The 26,342-nt window shown below is 57.0% G+C and overlaps 3 protein-coding genes across 7 annotated transcripts in view; all 3 read right to left on the bottom strand.

The window, feature by feature from the left end:
• Window positions 1-338: 338 nt before the first annotated feature.
• Window positions 339-16,416, bottom strand: FLOT2 (flotillin 2). Of its 3 annotated transcripts, none has more exons than XM_021703912.1 (11): window positions 16,261-16,416; window positions 10,322-10,403; window positions 7,388-7,478; window positions 4,010-4,133; window positions 3,486-3,604; window positions 3,270-3,383; window positions 3,049-3,168; window positions 2,744-2,958; window positions 2,167-2,350; window positions 1,708-1,857; window positions 339-1,628 (listed from the first exon to the last, which is right to left on the bottom strand). In XM_021703912.1, exons 1-11 carry the CDS (start codon window positions 16,307-16,309, stop codon window positions 1,590-1,592), a joined length of 1,287 nt encoding a protein of 428 aa, XP_021559587.1. In that variant the 5' UTR covers window positions 16,310-16,416; the 3' UTR covers window positions 339-1,589. The 3 variants fall into 3 exon arrangements, with proteins under 3 accessions (XP_021559587.1, XP_021559585.1, XP_021559586.1); XM_021703910.1 differs by lacking the exon at window positions 7,388-7,478 and adding an exon at window positions 5,141-5,231; XM_021703911.1 differs by lacking the exons at window positions 10,322-10,403; window positions 16,261-16,416 and adding an exon at window positions 5,141-5,231 and having other exon boundaries at window positions 7,388-7,427.
• A 126-nt stretch (window positions 16,417-16,542) lies between these two features.
• DHRS13 (dehydrogenase/reductase 13) lies at window positions 16,543-21,590 on the bottom strand. The gene is made up of 5 exons (XM_021703913.1): window positions 21,378-21,590; window positions 21,158-21,276; window positions 19,593-19,716; window positions 19,101-19,412; window positions 16,543-17,620 (listed from the first exon to the last, which is right to left on the bottom strand). Exons 1-5 carry the CDS (start codon window positions 21,502-21,504, stop codon window positions 17,178-17,180), a joined length of 1,125 nt encoding a protein of 374 aa, XP_021559588.1. The 5' UTR covers window positions 21,505-21,590; the 3' UTR covers window positions 16,543-17,177.
• A 2,613-nt stretch (window positions 21,591-24,203) lies between these two features.
• Window positions 24,204-26,342, bottom strand: part of PHF12 (PHD finger protein 12) — a 40,753-nt gene continuing 38,614 nt past the window's right edge. For 2 of the 3 annotated variants that reach the window (XM_021704583.1, XM_044921942.1), the window contains 2 exons: window positions 25,745-25,883; window positions 24,204-25,437 (listed from right to left, as the gene is read on the bottom strand). In XM_021704583.1, the coding sequence (XP_021560258.1) occupies window positions 25,103-25,437; window positions 25,745-25,883 (474 nt within the window). In that variant the 3' untranslated portion in view covers window positions 24,204-25,102. Of the gene's footprint in view, window positions 25,438-25,744; window positions 25,937-26,342 lie in introns of those variants that run through there. The other variant, XM_021704584.1, reaches the window with a different exon arrangement.

Below are 26,342 nucleotides of genomic sequence, written 5' to 3'. Positions count from 1 at the left end.
CCCCCCCCCCCCGCCCAAACCCCCCCCGTGTAGGGGGGGGGGCGGGGGGGGGTCACAGGGGTGGGCCCCCCCCCCCCCCCCCCCCCCCCCCCCCGCATCACCTGCCTGCAATGGAGCCAGGTTTGCCAGGGCTCCGGATCTGGCCGCAGCACGTGGGCCAATGACCATCCAGCCCCAGGATGCTACTGGGGACAAGGCCAGTGTGCTGATGCCCCCCAGTGGCTATAATGGGGAAGAACAGACAAAGTGTAGCTTTCAGGCTGAATGGGTGTATGGGTGGGGACCTGGCTCGTCCCTGCTTCCTAGTCTCTCCCCTCACAGAAGACATAGTCCAGGGCGTAGGCATAACAGATCTTTATTTTACTAGAAGGGACAGGCAGCGGGGCAGTGCAGCATCCAAGCCCCAGACCAGACATGCAGCATCCACATGCAGGAACAGCTACACAGGCTGGGGCAGAGCCAGAAGTGGGAGACTGGGACCATCGGACACCCACAGCACCCCTGCCAGGATGCTTGGGCTCTGGGTTCTTCTGTCTCCATGAGAGCCAGGAGACAGAGGGCTCGGCTGCTTCCCCATGGCTGGAACCCTATCACTCTGGTCAGAAGGAAAAATGGCACAAGGGGTATGGAGCCTGGCCAGTCTACAGCGCTGAGTTCTGTCCGGGGCTGGTGCAGCCATGCCCACTGCAAGGGCCTGGCCCCATACCCAGGTCAGCACAGGCCTAGCAGGAAGAGGGTCTACACACCTTCTAGTCCCCAACAGGGCTAGACCCTGATCCCAGAAAGGCTTAACAGAGTTGGGACCAAGCCCTACTCTACCTAGTAGGGATATGTCCATGAAGGGGACTTCCCTGAGCACAAGCAAGGGCCTCCTGAGGCAGTAGTAAACTGAGGGAGCTGCTATAGACAGGAGGCCTTGCCTCTGTGCCCCTAGGTAAGGAGAGAGAGGTAAGGTACGAGAGCAGGCCTGGGGCTGGGGAGGGCAATGGCCAGCGAGGCCTAGGGGGTCCGGAGTGGGGGAGGCTGGGGACTTCTGGGTAGGACTCAGGGCTGGGAAGACCAGGCCAGGACAGGGGAAGGTGGCCATCCTACCCAGACCCTCCGCACCCATGCCGCGTCTTGGCAAGGGCCACAGGGAGGATGGACAGATGCACAGAGAACTTCAAGGCACCAGGATTCTGAGGAGCAGCAGGGCTACTACCCCCCACAGACAGACAGTGGTCATAATAAACGTCTTCAGCTTAAACTACATGATGTGTGTAGAGGGTGGGAGCAGAGAGAGAGGGAGAGAAAACGACAGACAGACAAGGGAAGAGACGGACAGGGAGATGGGAGACGAGGGTGGAAGAGACAAACCAGATGGATATGGCAGTGAAAATGAAGATGTGAGAAGGGGAGAAGAGAAAGGAGACAGCCAGAGATGGGGGGAGGTGGTGGGGTGGGGGGGGTGGGGGGGGAGAAGACAGCCAGAGAAGGCCTGAGCACGCAGCACTTCTGGTCCCTACAAAATAAGGCACCAGAGTCAGTAGCGTTCCCGTTGTCGTTGTGGTAGGAAAACGGCTGCTGAGGGGTGCAGGCCTTCGGGAGCCTCACGCCTGCGCACTGGTGGCCTTCTTGATCAGGGGTATCTGCCAGGACGGGAGATGTCGTGAGGCCGGGGCCCCGAGGCCCCGGGACGGCTCCACCCGCAGCTAGCCAGGCACTCACCTTGGCCAGGTCCACGCCTGTGAGGGCATGCACGGAGGCAGGCAGCTCGGCCAGCAGTCGGTTGACTTCTGATGTCACCTTGCTGTTGTCCCCGCTGAGGACCACAATCTCATCGACTTTGGTCAGGGGGGCGGCGATTTTGGCAGCAATCTAGGAGGCAGGGGGTGGGGGGTGGGAGGAGAGCTTGGCTGGTGCTCTGACTTGGTTCCACCTGCCCCGCTCGGTATCTCTCCCTCCTTCTTTCGCCTCCCCCAACCCCAGCGCAGATTGGGTGGCTCTCTTATTTGCAAGCCATGGTCAGGGAGGCCCAGGGAGCCAGGTGAGCCTATGCGTGTTGTAGGGGTCCTGCCCCGCTGCGAGGTACTTCCGCGTTGAATGCTTCCAGCCAGCCCGTGGCTGTGCTCCTGCCGAGGCCCTGCCGGACCCACCCCAGGGCGGGGGGTGGGGGTGGGGGCTCACCTGGGGCAGGGCCTCCAGCACCAGCGCCATCTTGGCTGCATCCCCGTATTTCTGGTAGGCCTCGGCCTTGAGCTTCATTCGCTCAGCCTCTGCTGTGCCCATCGCCTCGATGACCGCTGCCTCCGCCTCCCCGAGTTTGCGGATCTTCTCGGCTTCTGCTTGCGCCAAGAGGACCTGTTTCACCCTGCAGAAGTTCAGGCCGGGCGGGATCAGTGGCAAGAGCCAGGGGCCCCTCAAGCCTTGCCCGGGGGCCGGCAAATCCTCAAGGCCTCCGCTCTGACGGGTGTCGGGGTAGGGGACCCAGGAAGGGAGGTTCTGGCTCTGGCCAGGGGGAGGCCACTGGCTGCTAGATGCAAATGGGGGGGGGGAGGGACTAGCCAGGATGCCCGCTGAGCCAAGCCCCATAGCGGGCCCTCAAACCTCCTTTATCTCCTCCGGTCTTCCCAGCGCCAACCCAATGGGGGAGGCAGGTCACCTCCACCTCACAGTCAGTAAGGAGGCACAGGGCGAGGTGGCTTCCAAGCTGGGTCTGGGAAAGCCCGACTAGTCCCCACCCCGCCACGGCCAGGGTGCTCACTTTTCACCCTCGGCGATCTGCTGTATGCGGTGGGCCTCAGCCTCGGCGGGGCGGCGCACCGTGGCAATGAGCTCCTTGTCTGTGCGGAGGATCTCCTGCGCCTCCACAGCAATCTGCTTCTTGCGCTGTACCACCTCGATCTCAATCTCTTCCTGCCGGATCTTCTGCTGCTCCCGCGCCCCCTGCAGCTCATAGGCCAGCTGGGCCTCGGCGGTCTGCGGCGGGACAATGGGCAGCCGTGTCAGACGCTGGATGCCAGGTGCTGAGCCCTGAGCCCCAACCTGGGATGCCCGACGGCGCCTCACCTTGATGTTGACCTCCTCACTGAAAGCTGACTTTTGCAGCTCGAAGGCTCGCTTGGAGTCAGCGATCTTGGTGTCTGCCATGAACTTCACATCCAGCATCTCCTTCTTGCACTCTGCTTCCTGGCAACCGGAGGGGCAGGTGCTGAGGATCCCCCAAGCCACCAGGGTCCCCCCACCCCTGGATTCCCTGTCCGTGAGGGTGGGAAGAAAAGCCCGTGTACCCGGATGCCTGCATCCCGCTCAGCCTCGGCCACCCCAATGTCCGCATCTCTCTGTACCACGGCAGTCTGCGTCTTGCCCAAGGAGCTCAGATAGTCCACTTTGTCATACACGTCCTGGGAGAGAAGGGGGAGTCATCCTTGGGAACAGTCACACGCACAGAGGGGCCAAGCACCCAGAGGGAGGTGGGGGGCTGCAGCCTTCCTATCACATGTCACCTTGATGGTGAAGCTGAGGATCTCGATGCCCATGCGGCCGACGTCAGGGGCCGCCACTTCCCGCACCAGCTTGGCAAACTGGTCTCGGTCCTGATAAATCTGCTCCACGGTCAGGGTCCCTGGGGACAGAGGGATCGTGGGCTGGCTTCCCCGGGGGCCCAGCCCACTGGGAAAGGGAGGAGGCATGCAAGCAGCGGTCTGAGTGTATGCACACGTTGTAGAGTGAGCTGGGTCTTTCTGGGGGTTGTGCACAGCGTTTAACGCTGAACCTCCTTCTGCAGAGCCCAGGCTGGAAGGGGGAAAGTCCCAAGCAACACCAGGTGCCTGACCGGCCTGGCAGCCCCTAACCTCCCCACCCCAGTGCCCTCCCCTTCCCTCAGGTCCCCTGAAGTTTTGAAAAGAAAGTCTTGGTGGGACTGACAGACCTCCCTGCCCTGCCCTGCGCCCCTCCCTGGCCCTGGCTAGGAGATCCTGTGAGGTGCTCGAAGGTGGCAGAGGGGTCCCTGGGTAGGGCGGGGCCTTACCGAGGATGGAGCGCAGGTGCCCCTCCAGGGTCTGCAGGACGACGTTCTTGATGTCCTGCACGTTCTTGCCCAGAAACTGCTCGCAGGCCACTGCCAGGAGCTCCTTCTCCGTCATGATCTTCACCTGCCAGTGGTCACAGAGATGCCTGAACCAGGCTGGAGGAGGGCAGACGGAGGCCCCAGACCCAGAGGTGTGGAGGATGGTGGCTGTGCCCCTCCCCTCCTTTTTTCAGACCTGCAGGCCTAGGGGCCAGGAGCAGGCAGAGTCTGGCTGAGGCCTCTGGTGGGGAGAGCATACCAGGAATTCTTACACTGACCAATCTGATGTTCATTGGCAGCCTCAGGCCCTGACACGGCCTGTCTGCTAGGCATCTGGGGCTCATCTCCCCACCCCTCAGCCCACTCACTGTTCCCTCATTGGCCGGTTCCTCCCATGCAGGCTCCCCACAGGTGGGAGACCTGCAGGCTGAGGGGCAGAGAGCGTGGAAAGGAGAATGAGCAATAGGGACACAGATATACAGGCTAGGAAGAGAGCCTGGACAGGGCAGGAGACAGGTCCAGAGGGACGCCACCGAGGGTGGTTATCTTCCTGCCTTTCCTTCCCTAAGTACTAAGCCAACCACCCCCTCACCAGAGGCCTCTAACACGGCTGCACCTTGCTGCCCTGTGAAGTTGAGAACTGGACGAGAGGAGGAAGCCCCTCGCCCAGGCCCTGAGCTGGGAATACAAAGCAACCTCCGAGAGAGTTCCTCTGCCTCACATGGTCTTGTCCTCTGGTCCCCGCCCCTTTAGCCCCCTACCCAGAGGACAGGGAAGGCCTGGATTCTGGGGCGTGGCACTTCCAACACCTGCAAAGAATCGCGTGGGGTTAGTGAGACAGGAGCCCTCAGCACTGGTTCTGCCCCTCGCGGGCCCGCTGAGGAGAGAAGGGGTGTCTGTTAGTCCTGCTGGGTGGCCAAGGGGCCGAGCGAGCACGTTCCGGTGGCGACGACCCTCTCGTGGAAGGGGGGCGGGGGCAGGGGCACTGGAGAGAGACTGGCCCTGGCTGCTACCCTCTCCTCCTCCCCCCACACCCCAGCACAGGGATGAGGCAGCTCAACGGACATGCGCGGGGCTGCTGAGTTACTATACCTGGGCGACACCCGTCACAGTTAAAGCTACCCCCTCGGCCGTCTCTACGTCCTCGCAGCGGGGCTGCAACGTCATAATCTCTAGGGAAATCCTGCCAAGAAATGCAAAACAGGGGCATGGGTCTGGGGGCCCAGGGCCTGGGGTCTGGGGAGAGTCCGGTACCTCTGTGTTCCAGCTGGGCCGGGCCGGGGGTCCTGCTGCAGAGGGTGGGGAGGGCGCTCTGAGGGCCTGGGGTCAGGAGTCTGTGAGGAGATGGTGGGAAGGCAGAGCAGCGCGGCCGCAGCGTGCTACCCACAGCACACGGCCCCTGCTCAGAGCAGCCTGGCTTGCGGTGGCGTGAGGAAAGGAAGTAGAGAAGTGGTTGGGGGTGGTCTGGGCCAGTGCGGGGGGCGTGCAGGTGGAACTGTGTACGTATGGCCTGGGAACGCCCCGGAAGTGCTGGTACCCCCGGCTGTGCTGTGTAGGTCGTCCACGGGGGCCACGGGAACATCCCTCAGGGGCCCTCACCTGTTCCCTGGGTCTGCTCAGTACCCCGAGATGCCCTGGAAGGCTCCCCGGAAAGCTCTGCCTACTAGCCTGGCATGCTAGGAGTCCGCCCACTGCTGGACCACGATGGAGGTGATCCCGCGTCTGCCCCTTGCCGGGGAAGTCCTGCTTTGTCCCTTCACCTGGCGGCAGGCTTGCCTTGAAGCTGACCCTCCGGGGCTGGGCCCAGGTGGCTCAAGTGGAGAACGAGGGCTGAGGTCACACGAGCACTCCCTGGCCCAGACCACCTCAAGGGTCCATATCACCTAGCCTGAAAGGGATGTGGGCCTTTGCAGTTGTTCTAAGTAGGCAGCAGTTTGGAAGGGGAGCGGGGACACTTTCGCCAGGGCTGTTGAGGGAGGCCGGGACCCTACCCGTTCCACACCGGGTGCCCTGAGCTTCTTGGGCCTCTGTGCTAAAGCCCGCCCGCTGGAGGCTACAAGGAGTGGATGAGGTGGGGACGGTCCCCTGCCCGAGGACAGCCAGCAGGACAGGAGAGGGAGGGAGAGGTAGTGTAGGGTTTTGCCTGAGAAGCCCGAAGGGCGATTTCACGCAAGGGAAGGAGACGGCTAAGATGATGGTGAGGGCTCTTCCAGTCTGGGGACCCAGCATGCAGGCTCTGAGGGGGCAGGGGCTTTCTGATGGTCACTGCAGCATCCACAGTGCCCGGAACCGGGAAGGAGCTCAACAGAGAACTGATGAGTGAAGCAGCGAAAGTGAGCGCCAGCACAGCACAATGAAAGCGCTGGGAGGCACTGGGAGGCGCTGGGAGGCACTAAGCACCTCGGCTCAGGAGAGGGTTTCACTGGCTACAGCCACATGGCAGTGAAGAGTGAGACATCCAGTCACTTGCTTTTCTAAGTGAGACTGGATTCATGATAAAGCCTGGGTTTCTCTAGCACTTTCTTTTTTTTTTAGTAGACTCCATGCCCAGCGCGGAGCCCAACACGGGGCTTGAACTTAGGACACTGAAATCAAGACCTGAGCTGAGATCAAGAGTTGGATGCTCAACCGACTGAGTCACCCAGGTGCCCCTCTCCAGCACTTTTCCAAAAATCCCAAAGAGCCCTCATATTGCTTCACTTGCCTTTCCCATATCCCTACAAAGCACAGAGTGGACAGGATTCCCCTATTTCACAGGTAAGGAAACTAACACGAGTCACAAGGGATTTGCTCAGAGGCTTCTGCCAAAAATTAGGGGCAGGGAAGAGCCAAGACTCGTTTTGCTAAGGCCTGTCAAGGAGATCGGAGGAGGCCAAGGAGCTGGTAGAACAGAACTCTTCAGGGGACCCATCTTCTGGGAGGAGGGCTAGGACTTGACGTGTGTCAGCATGGACAGGTGGGGGCTGGCTAGCAAGGGGCTCCACAGTGCCTGGAGTGGTTGGACTGAACCCTCCCTACCCGGACAGCCTCGCTCTGGCATGTGGGGGCCTGTGTCTCCTGCCTCAACTTACCCCTTGGCCTCCAAGGACACCCCCTGGCTGACTTGGGCAGAGCTTCCAGATTCCCTTGCTCTTTCCCCACTAGCAGCCCCAGTGGGTGAGGGCAGAGGGGCTGGGGATCTACAGGGCTCCATCCTGGCACCCAGAGCAGTACAGGTGGGAGCAGAGGGGAGGGAGGCACACTCTCGGGAGGAGAGTCCATCTGGCTCCTGCCTGCCGGGCCCCGCAGGGCAGGAAGAGAGAAGGTTAGACACAGAGGAGGAAGCAGGTGGGTTATTACCTGTGCAACCCCTGTTACGAATAGCGGGACCCCCTCCGACGTCTCAATATTCTCACAGCGACACAGGATGGTCATAACCTCCAGAGACAGTCTGAGAAGCAGCCAGGGGGAGGGAGAGGTAGGGACAGGAGGGGTAGGAGGGGACAGCAAACACACACAGTGGTTACCAGACAAGCAACGATGCCTGATGCCTGGGGGCGTGGCGGGGGGGTGGCGTTTGCTCTCAGTACTCGAGCCCTCTCCTGCCAGCTCAGCCTAGGATTGTAGGGGGACAGACAAAACCCCCTTGCTGGCCTCTGGATGTCTTCCCTAGCCCCCACACCCGTCTAAGCAGGAGCTGCTGGGCTGGGGGTAAAGCCTGCTGACCCCCTGGGCCTACGACCTGAGGTGAGGAGGCCTGTGAGCAGGGCACCTAGGTTGCCCACCACCTCACTTTCCCAGGACAGTCCTGGCACAGTCTGGGAGACTTAGCCTCAGTTCTACTTTCCAAACACAGGCAAACCCCTGTTTCCAGAAATTGGGCAGGAGAGGCCACTCTGGGGATTAGTGAGCCACAGCAAATACCGAATCCTGCTTAGGTTTGTGCTACCTAACACTAAGAAGGCAATTTAGGGTCAGGAAAGCCCAGAGACAACCTGGGATTTTCTGCTTTGTGGGGGGCAAGGTGTCAAGGAAGGCTGGGGGAGGAAGTGCATCCCTGCCAGGGTATTCACCGGGACAACAGGGGGCTGATGGGAGTAATTCACTTTGGAATTTCCAAAGCTGGGCACAGGCAGAGAAGAGCGTTATGGCAACGAGAGTGAGGTGCCTTGAAGCTGCTCAGCCCGCCCTAGCCGGGCCTCCATAGTGCGGCACGTGTGTGCCTGGGAGTGTGCAGGGGGCCGGGCCGGGCCAGGCTGTGGGCAGCGCGGAGGTTTCCTGAAACCAGAGGGAAGGAGGACAGCGGCGGAGGCCGGGAAGCGGGTGGACTGGGGGATGGGAGCAGCAGGCCGCGTGGAGCCCTGCCCTCACCTGTCACTGTACCAGCCCTGGGAGCTCCGGCCATGCAGGGGTGCAAAGACTGTCTTCATTCGAGCCCCTGATACTAGCACTCTTGGGCCTGAGAGGACTCTAGACCCTGCTCAGACAGGAACCCACCAAGCTCTCTTCTGGGGAAGGAGGAGCGTGGGAGATGGGAGAGAGGGAGGGAAGGAGAGAAGGAAGGAGGGAAGGAAGGAGGCTGCAGCTCAGACGCCGGAAGTGGAGGATTCACTCAGGTAAGGGAGAGGGAGCTGCCGCTCGAGGGCCTCAGCACCATACAGGACGTGGCCGCAAAGCGCAGCAGGAGGGACTTCACTGAGCCTGGAGATGAAAGGCTGACAACGGAGGTGGGGGGCGCGGATGGTGGCTGTGGGAAGGGAGGCTTGGAATCCAGCCTGGGTTAGAAGCCTCTACTCTGACCTGAGAGGCTCCTGCCGGCCTAGGGCGATAGAGGCCCCAGCTTGTACAGATGCCCTTCAAATGGGCGAGGGGTCGGGGAAGGGGCTGCCCTCAGAAACAGAGTCCAACAAGGGGAGGGGCCGCGGGCTCAGACTCCCCAGCCAGTGGGACCACAGGGAGAATGCTAAGCCTGGGTGTGGGAGGTCAGCTTCCTAGGACACGGCACAAAGACCTCTTCTCCTTACTTCCAAACTTACTGTCAGAGAAGCCAGTCCCCCCGCCCCCAACCTGCACCAGTCTCGGGGCTCTGCTCCCTGAAGCAAGAAGCAGGGGGCGCTGTGTGTGCCAAGAACATTGAGAAAGGGCTGCAGGGGTGTGGCCCTAGAAGTGGATGCCCGCGCAGGACAAGTGTCTGGGTGAGCTGCAAACTCTCCAGGCCTGGCTGCGCGTCAAGGTGTTCGGACAAGATTCTCTGTCATCCCAGGGCCACATGGCCTGTGGGGTGGGGTGGCGGTGCCTCTGGAGAGGGCACCCCATGGCTTCTGACAGGCCAACTGGCCCACTCCTGAGAGGAAGTTGTGACCAGCAGCGGTTATTCTCGGACATCTTTGGCCATAAGAGTCCCCCAGGATCCCTCAATTCAGGCGGAGCAAAGTGAGGGGAGAGCAGAGGGGGCTACTGGGAAATCAGTGAAGTTAAAAAGTTGACCTCCCTCCCCTGCCCCTGGCCCTAGCTGACACCCTCAACCTCAGGGCAGCCATGGGGCTTTCCACTGGAACCACCACTGCTTCCCTTCGGGGTGACCGCCACTTCCCCTCCCACACCAGTTCTGCTGCCCCTGCTGCCTGGGTGCTGGCCTGGAAGGATCTGGGCACAGTCAGGAAGGGGGTGATGGTGGAAAGATGGCTGGCCTGACTCATCTCCTCCTGGGGGGTCAAGTCTGGGCCTGCTGGGGGTCCTGGGAGAGCTCCAGAGAGCCCGATGACGTCTTCCTTCCTCTAGTGAGTCTTTCCAGACTGACTGTGGAGGTCCAGATCTGTTTTGCCCAGCCCAGCACCAATTCCTTAGCTCTCCTCCCCCTGTCCCCAAGCTGCCACTGCCACAGGGCCGCTCCAGACTGCGGATCCGTTCCCTGCTCTTCGGCCACGGCCTGCGTTGTCCGGGCCTGCACAGCCTCTCCTCTCCACAGGGAGGATAATTAAGGCTTCGTGAATAACTGAGCTAGACTTAGGGAATGAGGATTCCGCCTGGGCATGACCCCCGGATTCTCTGGGACACAACTGATGTCTCTAGTGGAAAAAAGCACCCCCACAAAGGAGAAGGTGCCCAGACGGACCCCCTGCACCCTGTGCCACCTGTCTCACCTGGGTCTTAGGAGGCCCCCCGCCCCGGCATGGAATGTGGCAAGTGGTGGATGCTCTAGCTGACTGTGGGGGGCAGGGGGGGAAGGCTGGAAATCCTTTTCTCCCTTGCCCACCTGGATGCCAGGCTCCCTGGGGGCCCCCGAGCCCTTACCTCTGAGTGTCGGAGATACACCACCAGGCCCAGGCCCAGCCGCCAAACACGTACTGTTTATAGTCAGAACCACAACAGCCCCCTGGAGAGCAAAGCAAACCACTGCTCGTCAGTCAGTTCTTGGGTCCCTGTCCCTTCAACAGCAACTCTGGCCCTTTCCCTGCCCTGACACTTGACAACTCCCACTGTTGGGTGCTGCGGTCACACAGAAGCTGGAGAGAGCTTGTAAGGGCCTGGGACTCTAGTTCGGTAGACAGGTAATTTGCACAAAAAGGAAGATATCCAGTGAGTGGTTCTGAATGTAAGTGTTCAGAGGACAGAAGTCAGTGGGCAGGAGTGAGCAGGAAAAACTTCCATCTTCCATTCAACCACTCATTCAGCAAACAAGTAGAGTAGGTTTCTGTGCTAGAGATTCAGAGATGAAGATACAATTCGCATCTTAAAGGAGCTGGGAACTTTTCCTGAGATAACTAGTACTAATATAGTGTGATTTGTCTGTTATCAGGGCATGTGCAGGCCAAGAGGGAATGCAGGGGGCCCTGGGGGGCCCTGGGAGGCTGAGGGGAGGGAAGAGTCTCGGAGCCAAGATGGGATCCTTGCTCATGCCCAGCAGACATATCTCAGTAAGGCTGGTATTCTATTCCCAGGGCTGCACAGTGACTGTGTACCTCTGGGGAGTAGAGTGAATGGGGAAGGCAAGGCCTCAAAACAAAGGCCAGCCTGTGGCACCCATGGGAGAAGTGGAGGGAAAGGGAAAAGGTCTAAAAAGGAAGTGGTGCCTGAAAACTCTATCAGCTAAACAGAATGTTGAATCAGGCCCCAACTCGGATCTAGCTGTAGACATGTCCGGCACGCTGTCTATGCAGAAGTGAGAAAAACCAATTCCTGAAATTCTTGTTGTGAACTCTCCTGTGAATGCCAAAATTAGTCATCAAGTTCAAGGAAACTTTAGTAAAAGCTAGAGGGGCAGTTTCCTTGCAGCGCAAAAAAACCCACAAGAAAACAAAAAACAAACAAAAAAACAAACGTACAGGAAATAGACGATTCAAAGGAAATGTGATTTGGGAAAAAGCCAGTGGGTGTCGTCATGTCTGTATTTACAAACTTGAATTTTCGGGAAAGCCTTGGGGTGTGTGCCCCCAATGGGCAAGGGTCAGGGGTAGTTTCATGTAGCTGGGTTACAGTGTCTCTGAGGACCCACAGCAGAGAGAGCAGATTATAGGGTGTCTCAGGTATCAGGCCAAGAAACTCTGTGTGTGTGTGTGTGAGAGAGAGAGAGAGAGTGATGGGAGGGTCATATAAGGATTTAAGCTGGGAAGCAACAAAATTACACTTGCATTTTAGAAACACCGCTGTGCACAAGGAAGATAGGGGTGGGGTGGCCTAGGAGACTGGGTAGAAGCCTTCTGCAGTGACCTAGGCAAGACACGGTGGCTGATATTAGGGGATAACTTCCAGAGCAATCTTGTCTAAGAGGATTTTCTGTGATGGTGGAAACGTTCTATAGCTGCAGTGTGTAACTGGCCACATGGGCTTACCACACACCTGGAATGTGGCTGGTGTGACTGAAAAACTAAATTTCTTTTTTTTTTTTTTTTTAAGATTTTATTTCGATCGAGCCCCGCATCGGGCTCCCTGCTCAGCGGGAAGTCTGCTTCTCCCTCTTCCATTCCCCCCTGCTTGTGTTCCCTCTCTCGCTCTCTCTCTGTCAAATAAATAAATAAAATCTTAAAAAAAAAAAAAAGAAGATTTTATTTCTTTATTAGAGAGAGCACAAGCGGGGGCGGGGGGAGCAGAGTGAGAGGGAGAAGCAGGCTTCCCGCCAAGTAGGAAGCCTGACGCGGGGCCCATCCCGGGACCCCAGGATACAACCCGAGCCTCAGGCGGACGCCCAACCGACTGAGCCACCCAGGCGCCCAAGAACTAAATTTCTAATTTAATTAACTTAAATTTAAGGGGCTAGTGGCTACCATATAGATGCAGCTCTGGAGACCAGGTCGGAGTGGGTGGGGAAGCCAACAAGGGAAAGAGAGACAACAGAGAATAGGGAGCTGGAGAACTCGGTTCTGGACAGGTGGAGGTGAAGGGGGTGCAGAGCGCCTATTAGCACAGAGAGCTGGCATCTGAGCCGGCTCACTGGGCAGCCCCCTCCGCCTCCAGGGCCTGCACGGTGTGCAAGGAGCCTTGCCAGAAGTCCAGGGAGCAAAGAGCAGCCCCGCACTATGAGCAGGGGTGGGAAGAGGAGCTCTGTCCGTTTCTCTGTGGTGGAAATACCAGCCCACAGGGCTGCTGCTTAAGGGAAGCTATTGCAGGTTTCTCGGCCCTGGGGAGTGGGGTGAGGAGGCCTCTAAGGGCAAGCAGTCAAGCTGAAACCTAAGCCATCTTGGGGTCCAGAGAAACGGAGAGGGTCACACATCACAGCCTGTTTCAGTCCAGCCCACTGAGGGCTGGGGCCCAGCTGCCTCTGGCCCGCTCCAGGGCGCTTCTCCGTGTGCTGGGGGTGGAGGTGGTAGGGGTGGAGAGGGATGAGGGTAGGGAAGGGGGCGGTCCACGCTTTACCCTTAACTTAGTCTTTGACCTTGGGAGCAGGCTGTCACCACTTAAGCTGGGCCTTGGCCAAGGGCAACATGGCCAGGTTCCCAGGGGTAGCAACAACAGGAAGCTGGGCCTTCCAGCCTGCCCCGCCCCCAGCAGCCTCCTCCCCTGGAAGGCATCTTCCTCCCAGATTCCTGGTCACCCTGAGTCTGAGCACCACTCCCCAAAGAGACCACGTAGGTGCCCCTTCCTTGATCTCCCTTGCGCTCACTTTATTTATTTATTTTTATTTTATTTTTTAATTTTTAAAGACTTTATTTATTTATTTGACAGAAAAAGAGCACAAGCAGGGGGAGCGTCAGGCAAAGGGAGAGGGAGAAGCAGGCTCCCCGCTGAGCAGGGAGCCTGAAGTGGGACTCGATCCCGGGACCCTGGGTTCATGACCTGAGCTGAAGGCAGACACGCAACCGACTGAGCCACCCAGGCGCCCCTCTCACTCTCTTTAGACCTGGAAGTTTCTCGTAGTTTTATCTCACTTTTTCTAACCCAACTTACTTTCCTTTGCCCTGTCTTCACCCAAGCTGAAGAATCACAAAACAGGGGCGCCTGGGTGGCTCAGTCAGTTAAGCGTCTATCTTTGGCCCAGGTCATGATCCCAGGGTCCTTGGGATCGAGTCCCACATTGGGCTCCCTGCTTAGTGGGGAGTCTGCCTCTGCATCTGCCCCTCCCCTCATGCTCTCTCTCTCTCAAATAAATAAATAAAATCTTTTTTTTTTTTTTAATTTTTTATTTACTCACTTGAGACACAGAGATACAGACAGGAAGAGAGAGCACGAGCAGGGGGAGAGGCAGACAGAGAGGGAGAAGCAGGCTCCCCGCTGAGCCAGGAGCCCGATGTGGGGCTTGATCCCAGGACCCTGGGATCATGACCTGAGCTGAAGGCAGACGCTTAAGCATCTGAGCCACCCAGGCACCCCTAAATAAATAAAATCTTAAAAAAAAAAAAAAGAATCACAAAACATCCCACGATAACCTCTGCCCCACTCTCAGCCCCTCCAGACCCAGCCCAGACCTCTGCCTTCTCAGGAATACTCCCCTCCTTTCCTGCATCTCTTCTCCCTTCTTCCCACTCCTCCAGAAGACCAGACTGTACAGGGGTGTTTAGCCTTTTTTGAGCCACAACCCCCCCTTAGTAGTCCAGCAATGCTGGAATGTTCATAAATGCATAAAATACATAGGAAACAAATTATCTTGAGAGTTGTCAGGATATTAAAATAACCAAATGTGTGATATGTAACACATGGTAATATGTGTGATACAGTAAAACATTAAATAATAAAATCTAGTGGTAGATTTAATAACTAGCTTAACTTCAAAGTCATAATGAGCGTGAATGATTTTGAAGGTACCTACAAAAACTGCGGAAAATATCTCCTAATACTATCACAGGTTTTGGTGGACATTTATAATGTGAAGAAATGCTAAATTCCGATTAAGGTTAGTGAGAATAAAAAGTCACGTCTCTCCCTATCCAAATGCACAGACCTCTAAATTCTACCCACAAACCCCAGGTTAAGAACCTCTGACTTACTATAGAGACAAGAGAAAGGTGTATGGTGTTTGGATTCCCCTTTTAAGTTCCCGACAGTAGAAATAGAGAAAAAGGTGTTATATTACAGACCGAAGGAGGGAGGTATGACAACCAGAAAAACTTCTAGTCTTTTCAGGTGGAGAAGGTGACCAGGAGATGCATCAGCACCTTCTCAAATTGGGCTGAACGAAATGCCTCTGGACTTGGACGCCCGCTTAAGGAACCAGGTGAGGTCAGGGCTGGGAGTGGTTGCTCCGCTCTGGGGGGACTTCCGTGCCGGAGGGAGCTGCATCTCTGCTGGACCACCTCAAATCCCCAGATACTGTGATGCTGGGCACTACCCCTCCCACTTCCCTCCCATCCTTCCTGGACTCCAGCACCCTCCATTCTCAGCACAGTCTCCTCTCCCCACCCCTAAAACAGTTTCGAAGCTAGCACTGCCCTGGCCTCTGGGCAGAAAACCAGGTTTCCAGCAAGGGTCAGGTGCTCCTCTCACCCCTCAGTCTCAAAGCTCTCCACAGGGACTGGATTGGAGCTTTTGTCTCCTCAGCCCAGAGTCTTGGGTTCCAGAAAGAAACTCCACAAGAGAGACAAAGTGTGGTGCAGATTCGGGTTCTAAAAGTTGTCTTTAGGATCAGGGCCTGGGGGACAGGTCCAAGTCTGGCCTCAGTGCTCTCTGAGGGGTCTCCTTCCTAATCCCAAGGCCACCTCTGGTCTTAACTGCTCTCCCCCGGTCAGGGAGAGTGGGGATTTCCTGTCCTGGGGAGACAGACTGATTCTGAGATCCAAACTCAGCCACAGGCCATGTTCTGGGTTAAAAGTTTCCAGTGGATTGATCACACCTCCCCGAGGCGCGGCTACAAACCCTGGTCTAGAGTACCCCCTTCTACAGCCAGTCCTAACAACTCTGCACACAGGCTGGAAATTGGCATCGACAGTGGGAAGACCTGAAGGATTCCCGCAGCTGCAGGCCTGCAAGCTGTCGGGAAACACCACCCTCCCCAGCACCTGCGAGCCAGGGTCTTCACAAACTGGGGGCTTCAAAGGCTTCAGCCACCTCTCAAGATACTCGAATATACAATTTATAAAGCAGCCTTAAGGCAAAGGTACCTCTTCCCTCCCCAACACAGCAGTCCCCGGGCCCCGCCGAAGCTCCCAGAAATTCTGGAGCCTGTAGCATTTTTGCAATCGGGGCAACACAGCCCAGAGCCCGATTTCTCAACCTGTAGAGGCCGCACCCGCACCTCCGGGGCGGGCAGTGCCAGTAAACCCCAGCAAGCCCCAACCTGCTCAGAATTAACGGGAGCACAGGGATCCCTGTACCAGGGCCCCTCCCCAGGCAGGCACCTGCCCTCCAAAGCTGCGAACCCGCCCCAAGGCCCGGGCGCTGGAATCCAGCCAAACCGCTGTGTTCCGGTAACCACGGGTCCCCTCCCTACGGCCTCAGTTCGGGACCCCCTAGGCCACCGTGGAATAGAGGGGAGGAGACCGTGCCCAGGGAGGGGGGCGGAGAAAGGAGAGAATAAACACGGGAAAACACGCAGTGGGAGGGGGAGTCCCGAGGGCGCGGAGCACCGCAAGCGTAAGAATGGGGGGGCCTTCCTGGAAGGTTCTCAGGCCCAACACCGGCGCCCCCTACCCCGTCCCTCCCCCTCCACACTCCTTCCCCGGCCTAGCCCGTCCCCGCTCGCTCTCCAGCCCCGCACCCACCCCGAGCCCCCTCCCCAACCACCTTTCGCGGGCACAGCCCGCGCGCCCCAACACCCTCCCAGCCCCGGCGCCCCAGCCCCACCTCCCTCGCCGCCCTCTCACCTGAAACCACCAGCGCCTCGTTGGGCCCCACCGTGTGACAATTGCCCATGGCGCCGGCGGGACGGAGGGCCCGCGGGCACCGCAGGGACCTGGATCGCACCGCGCGCACCAGCGGCCGCGCCCAGCCTATCCCGCCACCCCCAGCGGCCGGCCGCCCGCCCGCCCGCCCGCCCGCGCCCCTCCGCGCTCGCAGCCCCGCCGGAAGTGTGGCGGCGGAGGGCGGGGCCGGCGGGCGACAGCGGCGGCAGCGAGCGCGAGGCGAGGCGCGGCAGTCAACACGCTTTATTTCCCCGGGCCCAGCCCCGCAGCACCCCCGGGGCGGGGGGGGGCGCCCGCACCTCGACGGCACGGCCCTGCCGCACCTCCCCGCACCCACCTGACCGCCGTGGGCCCTGGAGTCACACCGCTCCTGCGCTTACCCCCTTACCGGCGGTGAGTGAGACCTTGGCCCAGTGAGTCCCTTACCTCTGCAACCTAATCCTGCCTCGGCAGATGGGGGTCATTTGACCACGTGGCTACATGGTTGCAAAGGGCCCAGTTCAGTAATTTTCAGTGTTGCACTGTAATTACAAATTACACCTCCCCCCGCAACCCCCAGGCCCTCATCCAGAGCCCAGCCGATCAGCATCACCCAGAGTGGGGACTGGAAGTACAGAATTCAAATTCCTCATAAGTAATGTCTGGCACATTATCCCTCACCTCTCAATCTGGGATTATTGTTATTCTCAGGAAGAAATCATCACCCACGATTTCCTTCCACCAGGAAAAGAGCTGTTCAGAACACAATTTGAAGCCCCAGAAAGGAACCATGGAGGTAAAAATTGCAAACCCCTCAGCGCCCAGGGCATGGCCTGGCATGCAGTTAAGGTTTTCAAGGGCCACTGAGTGCCATGGAAAGCATCCCAGGATTAAGAGATTTAGGGCTCAGGTTCAGCTTTAACGTGAATTCGGCGTGTGACCTTAGACAAGTCTGGTGAATTCTGAGGGCTGGGGTGGGGTTCAGAAACTGTGAGCTCCTCAGGGTGGGGGCTGCTCGGGGAAGATGGGGCCCCTGGGTCCTCAGGCTGGGGATCTTCATCAGGTTCGGCCTCCTCACCAGGCCCAAGCCCTGCCAGCCTTTTGCTGGCCTCCCACAGCCGGTGGGCTGCACGGTCGTCTCGGGCAGCTGGGGGCACCTCCTCCACGTGGCAGTTGGCAAAATATCTCCCACTGAGGGGCTCAATGCCCTCCTGTAGAGCGCAGTACAGGGGTGTCTGGGCACCCCCTCTTGGGGCCCGCAGCACAAGCCAAGCTAGTGGGCGCAAAAGTGGGCACAGCCATCCAGGAACGTGGCGCAGGAACAGCTCTGAGTTCACAGGCCCTGTGGACAGGAAGAAAGGAAGGAGTGAGGATGCTGGGCGAGGGCCCAGGGGCAGAGCAACAACACAGGGCTAGAAGGGAGTAGGGAACAGAGTCCAGTTCCAGAGAGACCAGGATAGTATTGAGTGGGCATTCAGGGTCCCCACAAGGAGACCTCACTCATTTCAACAGCAAGCTTCCTCCTTTCCATCTGAGTTCCTGTACATCCCCGTGTCCCAGATTTTCCCTCATGTTGCATCCCCTGCCTGAGGGGACCTCTTTTCTTCTAGCTCAAGGCCTATTCCTTTGTTCAACCAGCAAACATGTATTGTCTATGGTAGCCCAGCCACTGTTTTGGACATTAGAGATGGGGAGTGTAATAAAGGCTTATAAATGTTAGTTGTGATTATTACTGTCACTGTTATAATTACTAGTGAGCCTTAGGCAATGACTATCTAAAGTGCAGTATGGTGGGCGTCTGGCTTGGTCATTGGTGTATATGACTCTCAATCTCCAGGTTGTGAGTTTGAGCCCCACGCTGGGTGTAGAGATTACTTAAAAATAAAATCTTAAAAAAATGCAGTATGGTAATATGGGTAGGACAGATCTTGTTATCCTATAATCTGTTCCGTAAGGCAGAGATGGGCCTTATTCATCAGTTAACTCACTCAGACTAAAAGCTAAAATGCTTACAGTGGACTTCTAGACCCTAGATGACCCAGCCCATCTCTGTACCTCATCTCTTGCCACTCTCCTTCTCTCACTCTGTTCCAGACTTGTGGGGCTCCCTGTTCTTTCTCAAGCACACCAGGGACTTCTGCCTCAGGGCCTCTGCACTTGCTATCTGCTCTGTTCTTCACACTCTTCTCCCCAGAAAACCACATGGCTCATTCTCTCATCTCCTTCAGGCCTATGTCACCTGTTCAGATACACCTTCCTTGACTGCCACAGAAAAACAGCACCTCCTGTCATTTCAAGCCCCCTCACTCTGCTTTATCTTTCCCATAGCATTTTATCGCCACCTGTCACTGTATATATTTATTAGCAATCTCCCCTTCCCTTAAACTAGAATGTAAATTCTACAAGGAAAGGGTCTTTGTTTTGTTCACTGCTATATTCCCAGCACCAAGATTAATGCCTGGTACATAACAGGTACTCAGTAAATGCTTTTCGAATGAATAAGTAATTATTAGCCATCATCATCATTATCCTCATATTATAGTGAGTTCAGTCATATGGGTGGCTCCCTGGGGGGAGAACCTGGGCTTTATTCATTACCATACCCTATCCAGGAGTCAGCATCCAGGCTAGTGGTGTGAGAGGAAGAACCTAGACAAGGAGAGCCTCCTTCCAAGATCAGCAAGGAACAGATCTCTCCTTGTACGGTGCTTCCTTCCTGTTCTGCGATTCTGGGGCTCAATGAGAGGCTGGGGGTGCACAGGATGGGTCGCGGATGGGAGCGGGGGACTCAAAGCAGAGCAGAGCAGAGAGCCAGGCCTCACCTGGGTGGGCTGCATAGCAGGTGATACCAGTACCCTCGAGCTGAGTGGCGAGCTCCCTGGCAAACAACACGTTGGCCAGCTTACTGTCGGCATATGCCCGTAGCTCCTGCCGCCAGCCCACCACTGGGCGGTCCAGGCGTGTGAAGTCGAGGCGCCCTCGCCGGTGAGCAGCTGAGGATACTACCACCACGCGGCTAGGGGCGCAGGTCTTCAGCCGGGGCAGCAGCAGGTGTGTCAGCAGGAAGGGGCCAATGTGGTTCACTCGCAGCAGCAGGTTAAATGGCTTGTGGGTCCGGCCACAGGAACTGATCCCTGGGGCAGGGGCTCGATATGAGCAACTGCTCCACAGGGATCCCCAAAGGCCGCGGTGTCCCCATCTGGGAGAGAGTGGTAGGGGGCATCCTTCCCACGCATCCACTGGCCCTTGGCAAGACCTGGCTGGAGGGGACAGTTGCCCACCTGCCACCCCCCGCAGGGCCTGCTGCCCCTCACCGGCATTGTGGATGAGGATGTCCAGCCGTGGCTCAGAGCTCAGGAAGGCAGTAGCAAAGGCCCGCACGGAGGCCAGACTGGCCAAGTCCAAGGCCATGAAGATGACCTCATTGTTCCCACTCTCCTGTAGGGGCAGCAAGGGCTGGGCTCGTCACCAGGGACCTCTCTCCTCTTCCCTCTCCCCAGGTACCAAATTTTGAGAGTCCCTCTCCTACTTTTGCTAAGATCTGCCCCTGCGCATTAGAATGTAGTGGACAAGTATGTGGACTCTGGATGCAAATCTTGACTTTGTCTTTTATTACAGTGTGACGTTGGACAACTGTGACATTAATCTCTCTGGGGCTCAGTTTTCTCCCTGTAAAATGGGAACAATGTGATACCTATCTCATGGAGTTGTTGTGAGGATTCAATGAGGTAATATATGTAAAATACTTAGAACAGTGCCTGGCACCCAGTCAGCACTGTGTAGGTAGTACTTGCTATTATGATTATCATTCCCTCTGCCCATTATTGCTTATCCTAAAATCTACAACAGACTTCTTTCTCATTGGTCTCCCCTCACCCACTCTCACCCCCACCCCCCACCTCCAGTCCAGGCATGTACAGCCATTGAGGGGTTCCTCCCAGAAGGCTATTCTGACAGTCCACACCCTGCTGAGGACCCTTCATGGGATCTCCACTGCTCATCCTATAAAATCTGAGTTCCTCAATAGGGTCTATAAGGGCCTCCAGAATCTAGCCCTGGTTCAGAGCTTCCAGCCTTTTCATTTTGCCTCTTTACCCCATATTTTGTGCTCCATCCAGCCTCAATAAACCTTTGCTTTCAGTTTTTTTTTTAAAGATTTTATTTATTTATTTGAGAGAGAGAGAATGAGAGACAGAGAGCACGAGAGGGAAGAGGGCAGAGGGAGAAGCAGACCTCCTGCTGAGCAGGGAGCCCAATGTGGGACTCGATCCCGGGACTCCAGGATCATGACCTGAGCCGAAGGCAGTCGCTTAACCAACTGAGCCACCCGGGCGCCCTGCTTTCAGTTTTTTGTTTTTTTTTTTTAAAGATTTTATTTATTTATTTGACAGAGAGAGACAGCGAGAGAGGGAACACAAGCAGGGGGGTGGGAGAGGGAGAAGCAGGCTTCCCGCTGAACAGGGAGCCCGATGTGGGGCTCGATCCCAGGACGCCGGGATCATGACCTGAGCCGAAGGCAGGTGCTTAACGACTGAGCCACCCAGGCGCCCTGCTTTCAGTTTTTTTAAAAAATCGATTCAGCTGTCTTGCCTCAGGGCCTTTGCATATGCTGTTCCCTCTGCTGTTCCCTTCCCTACCGTCTTTCATTAATGTAAGTTTTACCGATCCTTAAACGTCTTAGAACAACGATCACTTCTTTTGGAAAGCCCACTTCCTAGCTTGCGCCTGGTGCCCCTTCCCTGTATGGCCAGAGCACCCGCGGACCCTCTTCTCTGCGCTTAACGCCCAGTTAAGGAAGCCGCTCTGTTCGCCCCTCTGTGTCCCGGTGTGTCTGTTTTCCGCTCAACCTCTCACCGTCTCCGGCCTCCCCCCACCTCACCTGGCGGAGGTCGAAGGCGGCCGCCTCACCGCGCTCCCGGCTCCGACAGGCCAGCACCACGCGCGCTCCCCGGCGCGCCAGCTCCAGCGCCGTCATCTTCCCGATGCCGCTGTTGGCGCCTGCGGTGGGCGGGCGGTAGCCGCGCTGAGCCCCGTGGGCCGCTCACCCCGCCGCCCGGCCTCCCCGCCACCCCGCCGCCCGCCGGGCCTCTGGCACTCACCGGTGACCACGGCCGTGCGGCCGCGCAGGCTGGCTATGCCGCCGCAGGGCGGGGCCTTCACCAGGTTGTAATAGACAAGCACGTAGGCGCCCAGCAGCAACCCCGCGCCCAGCAGCAGCGCCTCCATGCCGGCCGCGCCGCCGGGCCCCCGCACGGGCCCCGCACCTCCCTGGATCGCCGCCCGCCCGGCGGCTGCCCATCCACCCCGCACCCGCTCGGGCCTCCCTGAAGGCGGAGGCGGAGGCGGAGGCGGGCGAGAGGCAGGGCAGGGGTGTGTGTGCGTGCGTGTGAGCGTGGGCCCTGCGAGCGCCCCCTAGGCATGCGTCTTCGTCCTCTGGGTGTGTGCTTGTGGAATACCTTCTAGGGGCGCGTGTGCATTTGGGACCTGGCAGCGCCCTCTAGGTGTGTGCTTGCGTGGACTCCTTCCAGATGCGTGTTGGTGTGCACTCACACCTACTCTGAGTGTGTGAATGACTCTGTGTAATGTGCCCATGGGCCCTGGGATTGCCCTTCAGGTTGTGTGTGTGCCTCTGGAGCCTGTGTGTGAGCACCTTAGAGGTGTGTGTGTACTTGCAGGCCCAGGAAGTACCCTGTAGGTGTGGGTGCCTGCGTGACCACCTTTTACAGGTTTGTGCCTATGTGCGCCAAGAGCCCCTCCAGGTGTGTGCATGCATCTGTGGTCTCTGTCAATGTGTGCGCTCGAACGAACGTCTCCCTATGTCGCTGTCTTTTGTGCGCATGCCCCCTAGCTGAGGACTCGCAGGAAGGGCTCACAAGGTGTGTGTGAGACCTCTGGGTGTCATCGGTGTTTAGCAGAGCCCTTCCCTTCTGGAGAGGTGCGTGTACATGAATGCTGTTATGTCTGAGAGAGAGAGTGAGTCCGGTCCTGGATGCCTTGCCCCCCATAAACAAGTCCTTCGATTCCTTATCCTCACTTCCAGCCCTCAGCTTCTAGAATTCTTCCTTGTTCTTCCTATAAAAGTCAGAGAGATGACGCAGCGGTCAGGGTGGCACCATCCGTTCAGGGCTGTTAGGATTCACTCATTCATTAGCTGCCTCTATCTCCCTGCCTTTGCTCGTCCCCCACCCCCCAATCCCCTACATTTCTTTTTTTTTTTTTTTTTAAAGATTTTATTTATTTTTTAGAGAGCGAGCGAGAGAGAAACAGCGTGAGAGGGGAGAGGGTCAGAGGGAGAAGCAGGCTCCCCGCTGAGCCGGGAGCCCGATGCGGGACTCGATCCCAGTACCCTGGGATCATGACCTGAGCCGAAGGCAGACGCCCAACGATCTGAGCCACCCAGGCGCCCTCCCCTACATTTCTGAAGGGAAGCAGGAAGAGAATAAAATACAAAATCTGTTGTCTGACTTCCAGGAGGAAATTTCTCTGGGATGGTCCTCACAGGTGGTAGAAACAGGTAAAGAAGCTCCATGACTCAATGGAAGAAGGGACTATGATGGCAAGGTTGGTGGGGACAGCTAGGGAGGCACGGTAAGGGGACTGCTGGCCAGGTGACTTGCCAGGACAAGGACTTGCCTGAGAAAACCTTTACAACTGAGCACCCACTGTCTGACACGGTGTGCCCAGCAGTGTGGTTAGCCGTGGGAATACTGAGCAGAACGTTATGTTTCTGCCCATCAGGGCCGGGGGAGCAGAGTGGTGGAGATAAAGCCAGGCAGGAGGTGGAAGCCAGAGACAGACCCGATTCAGGGAGGAGAGAAGTTTCCTACTTGGCTGCACCACGAGTTTGGGGTTCAGTTGTAGACGCTGCGGGATGAAGCTGGGAATGGAATATTAATGAAACAAATGGGTGCATTCTCCATCCTCAAGGCAAATTCCCGACATGCCAACAGGTACCACGTCCTCGAACACTGCTGGGATAGACACACAGGTGATCTCTAAGGAGTTGGAAGACTTGTCTTCAGGAAAAACTTCCAGAGAAAGTTTCCCACGTCAGGTCTGAGAGGTGGAAAGGATGGGAGCTTGGTTTGATGAGAGGCTTCTCGGCCTCAGAATTAAGGTGATGCAGTAGATTCCTCTTCTGATGAGAAGCTGGGCCAATTGTAGGGAAGTTAGGATTGCTAGTCATGTAAGTTGTGGCTCCACTGGTCTAGAGATCGGATCTCTCCTTTTTCTTCATGGTGCCTCCCAGAGACGCTTGAACTGACAGATGGCTCCACACTAGATTCTAGGCTCCGAGAGGCAGGAGTCATATCTGTCTAGTTGATTGCTCACAGCAAGTTCTGTAGACCAAGCCCAAAGTCCCGGCAAAGGCCATGCACAGAGGAGGAACTCAAGTGATACTTGCAGGAGTTGCTGCCTGCCCCGCTCAGGCTGACAGCGGAAGGACAGAGCCAGGTGCTGGCTTCTCCCAGGATTGATGAATCAAATGATAGCAAACAACTGCAACTAAAAGCAGCCCCAACTCCTGAGGTTAAAGTTTCTAGGCCAGAATGCAGAGGTCTCAAAAACAGCTCCTGTTTTATTATCTTGGTTTGGGAGTCAGCAGGGAAGAGCGAGGGCCTGCACTCTCGGATTCTTGCAGTATGCGGTCATGTCAAATGATTCCCTCAAGTCACCCATAAAGCCAGACAAGAGCCCCCCCACCCCTGGCCCCACCCTGCCAATGCACCCCTAGCCCTCCACTTTCCCACATCCACCTCGGGCTCACTTTTCTCCCAGACCTCCGCCTCCTGCCTTCCCTTGGGGACTGAGTGTCTGGGAATGAGACTAGTTCGATGAGACTGCGACCAGGATCTTGGGGAGGGTCCCCTCTAAGGGTGATGACAGGTAGGACAGACAGGCAGAAAACATAATTTGAAGTATTTTTGTTTTTTTATATACAGAATACAGGAAAGTTTCTGTAAAGTCTAAAACATTACAATTACTATGTACATTGGTACTACTTGGGGTGGGGTGGGAGGAACAGGAGAGTGGCAAGAGAACAAAAAAAGGAGACGAAACAGGTTTACGACAAAAACGTTTTTGCTACAATAGACAATTTGAAGAAAACGCTCTACCACATGTAGTACTGTACAGGTTTTAAAAACATTGAAAAAATGTCATCACTAGATGTATTTACACAAAATCCAAATACACTTTTCCTTATTTGAAATAAAATAGATGGACAGCCAGAAAAAGAATTCATTTCTCATTTGTCCAGAATACACAGTAGCTACCTGTCGTGCAACCGCTGCAGAAAGGGAAAGTAACTTGGAGGGTGGGGACCACGAAGTAGGGTGGGTAGCGATCTTTATATTAAATAAAACAATGATATTGTATAGATTTTGCTGTATGAAAACTGTATTTTTTCTTTTATATAAAACTATTGTCACTGCCACAAAATAGAACAAGTTTCTGATTATTTTACAACGGCGGGCGAGGGGGAGGGAGCAGGAGGTGGGTGGGGAACGGTCTTGTGTTGGAGGAAGTGTCCAGACCATCGGCCTTCCCCTCCCTGCCCACGCTGTTCCTCAGCTCGGGTCTGCCGCTTTCCCATGAAATGTTGAGTACAAATATATGTGCAAATGCCCCCTAGAACTTGAGAAAAGAAAAAGGATTTTTAAAAAACAGTCAAAAGGTTTTCTTCATTTCATGCAAAGATTGTAGTTGAAGGGTTTCTGGTGGAGTATAGAAAAAAACCCGGGCTTGGTTTGTGTACATTTTTGCATTGCAGGAGTCTTGGGTTGGGCGGCCAGGCGGTCACGTGACGGGGCAGCCGCCGGTCCTAGGGAACAGAGTTGGAGCGCAGCACGGGGCCCTGGTGGGGCTTGAGAGACAGCTTCTCGGCCAAGACCCCGTCCTGCAGCAGGCCAGCATCGCCTCGGGGCTGTCTGGTCGCGAACTCGGTGATGCTGAAGACAAACTGCAGGCAGCCCAGCTTGATGTAGCTGCCATGGTGCAGTAAGGCGGTGCCCTCCCAGCCGGCCCCACTGCCCCCGATCAAGCTTGAGCTGCTGGCTTTGCAGTTGCAGGGTCTCCGCTGAGGGCCCTGGGCCTGGGAGCTCATCATGGCTGCCTCCTCACTTGGCTCTTCACCCTGCTTCCGGTGCCGGCGGCGCCCTGGGAAGAAGGAGCGTGGTCACCGGGAGAGGAACAGTGAAGCGGCCAACCCACCCGGGGCTGTCTGCCATGGCTGCGGGACCCCGGGAAAGGGCCAGGGGAGCCTGAAGTCCCCAAGCAGGTGGGCGCACGCACAGCACTGGCTTCTCGCTGGCTCTCCCTGGGCCCCCAAGTGAGGAGAGCCTGGCCGATGGGGCCGGGAAGGCAAGAGAGCCGCTCATCGGCAGCAAGCCAGAGCCACCCTGATGGCGGTCTTAACACAATGTCCAAAAAAAGGCTGGCTTTGGGGCCACAGGGTCCGACTTACTGATGACACTCTGCACTTTGGCAACAATACTGCTTGGGGGGGTTGGCGGGGTCTTCTCAGAGAAGTCACAGGAATACAGCACATTGTCCACCGTTGTCCCATGCTCACTGTAGTTTAACAGCTCATAATGTTTGGTATTCTGAGGAGGAGGAGGGAAGATAAGATGTGTGGTCTGCTGCGTGGGGCCTGGGGCTAAGGGGAGAGAGGACACATGGAGAAGGCTGTGCTGCTCTACCTGGGGAGCTCTCTTTCTTCCCCAGTCAAGCCCCGCTTCCCTGTCTCTTTAGAACAGGGCTCAAGACTCACCTCCTCAGGGAAGCCTTCCTTCCCAGTGCCCCCCACCCCCCACCCCTGCTCTCCCACCGCTCCTTTCCTCTGCCTCCTCGGCACTGGCTCCTGTTGAAATGCTATTCACTGGCACAGAGAGCTTGGCTTCCTTCTATGCTGGTCCCCTGCCCTGCTTTCAGGCGGGCTCCCCCTGCTGAGCCTGTGACCAACCTCAGGAGAAATGGCAGCCCTGCTCCTAGGGAGCGGTAGCCGCGGTAAGACGCCCTTTCACACCGAGACTCTTCTCCTCCAGAAATGACAGAGAGGGAAG

Source organism: Neomonachus schauinslandi, chromosome 15 (assembly GCF_002201575.2).
Source record: "Neomonachus schauinslandi chromosome 15, ASM220157v2, whole genome shotgun sequence".
Lineage (NCBI taxonomy): Eukaryota > Metazoa > Chordata > Mammalia > Carnivora > Phocidae > Neomonachus > Neomonachus schauinslandi.
Note: the sequence above shows the minus strand (reverse complement) of the source record. Positions and strands in the feature narration are given on the sequence as shown.

Excerpts from the sequence above, each read along its gene's own strand:
- FLOT2 (XM_021703912.1), bottom strand. The coding sequence starts at position 16,309 with ATGGGCAATTGTCACACGGTGGGGCCCAACGAGGCGCTGGTGGTTTCA. Across the intron at positions 2,351-2,743 it reads CAGATCGCCGAGGGTGAAAA|GGTGAAACAGGTCCTCTTGG; the intron begins GTGAGCACCCTG and ends GAACTTCTGCAG. Across the intron at positions 1,629-1,707 it reads CAGGCGTGGACCTGGCCAAG|ATACCCCTGATCAAGAAGGC; the intron begins GTGAGTGCCTGG and ends CCGTCCTGGCAG.
- DHRS13 (XM_021703913.1), bottom strand. The coding sequence starts at position 21,504 with ATGGAGGCGCTGCTGCTGGGCGCGGGGTTGCTGCTGGGCGCCTACGTG. Across the intron at positions 19,717-21,157 it reads CCGCCTTCGACCTCCGCCAG|GAGAGTGGGAACAATGAGGT; the intron begins GTGAGGTGGGGG and ends CTGCCCCTACAG. Across the intron at positions 19,413-19,592 it reads CATCCTCATCCACAATGCCG|GGATCAGTTCCTGTGGCCGG; the intron begins GTGAGGGGCAGC and ends CCCCTGCCCCAG.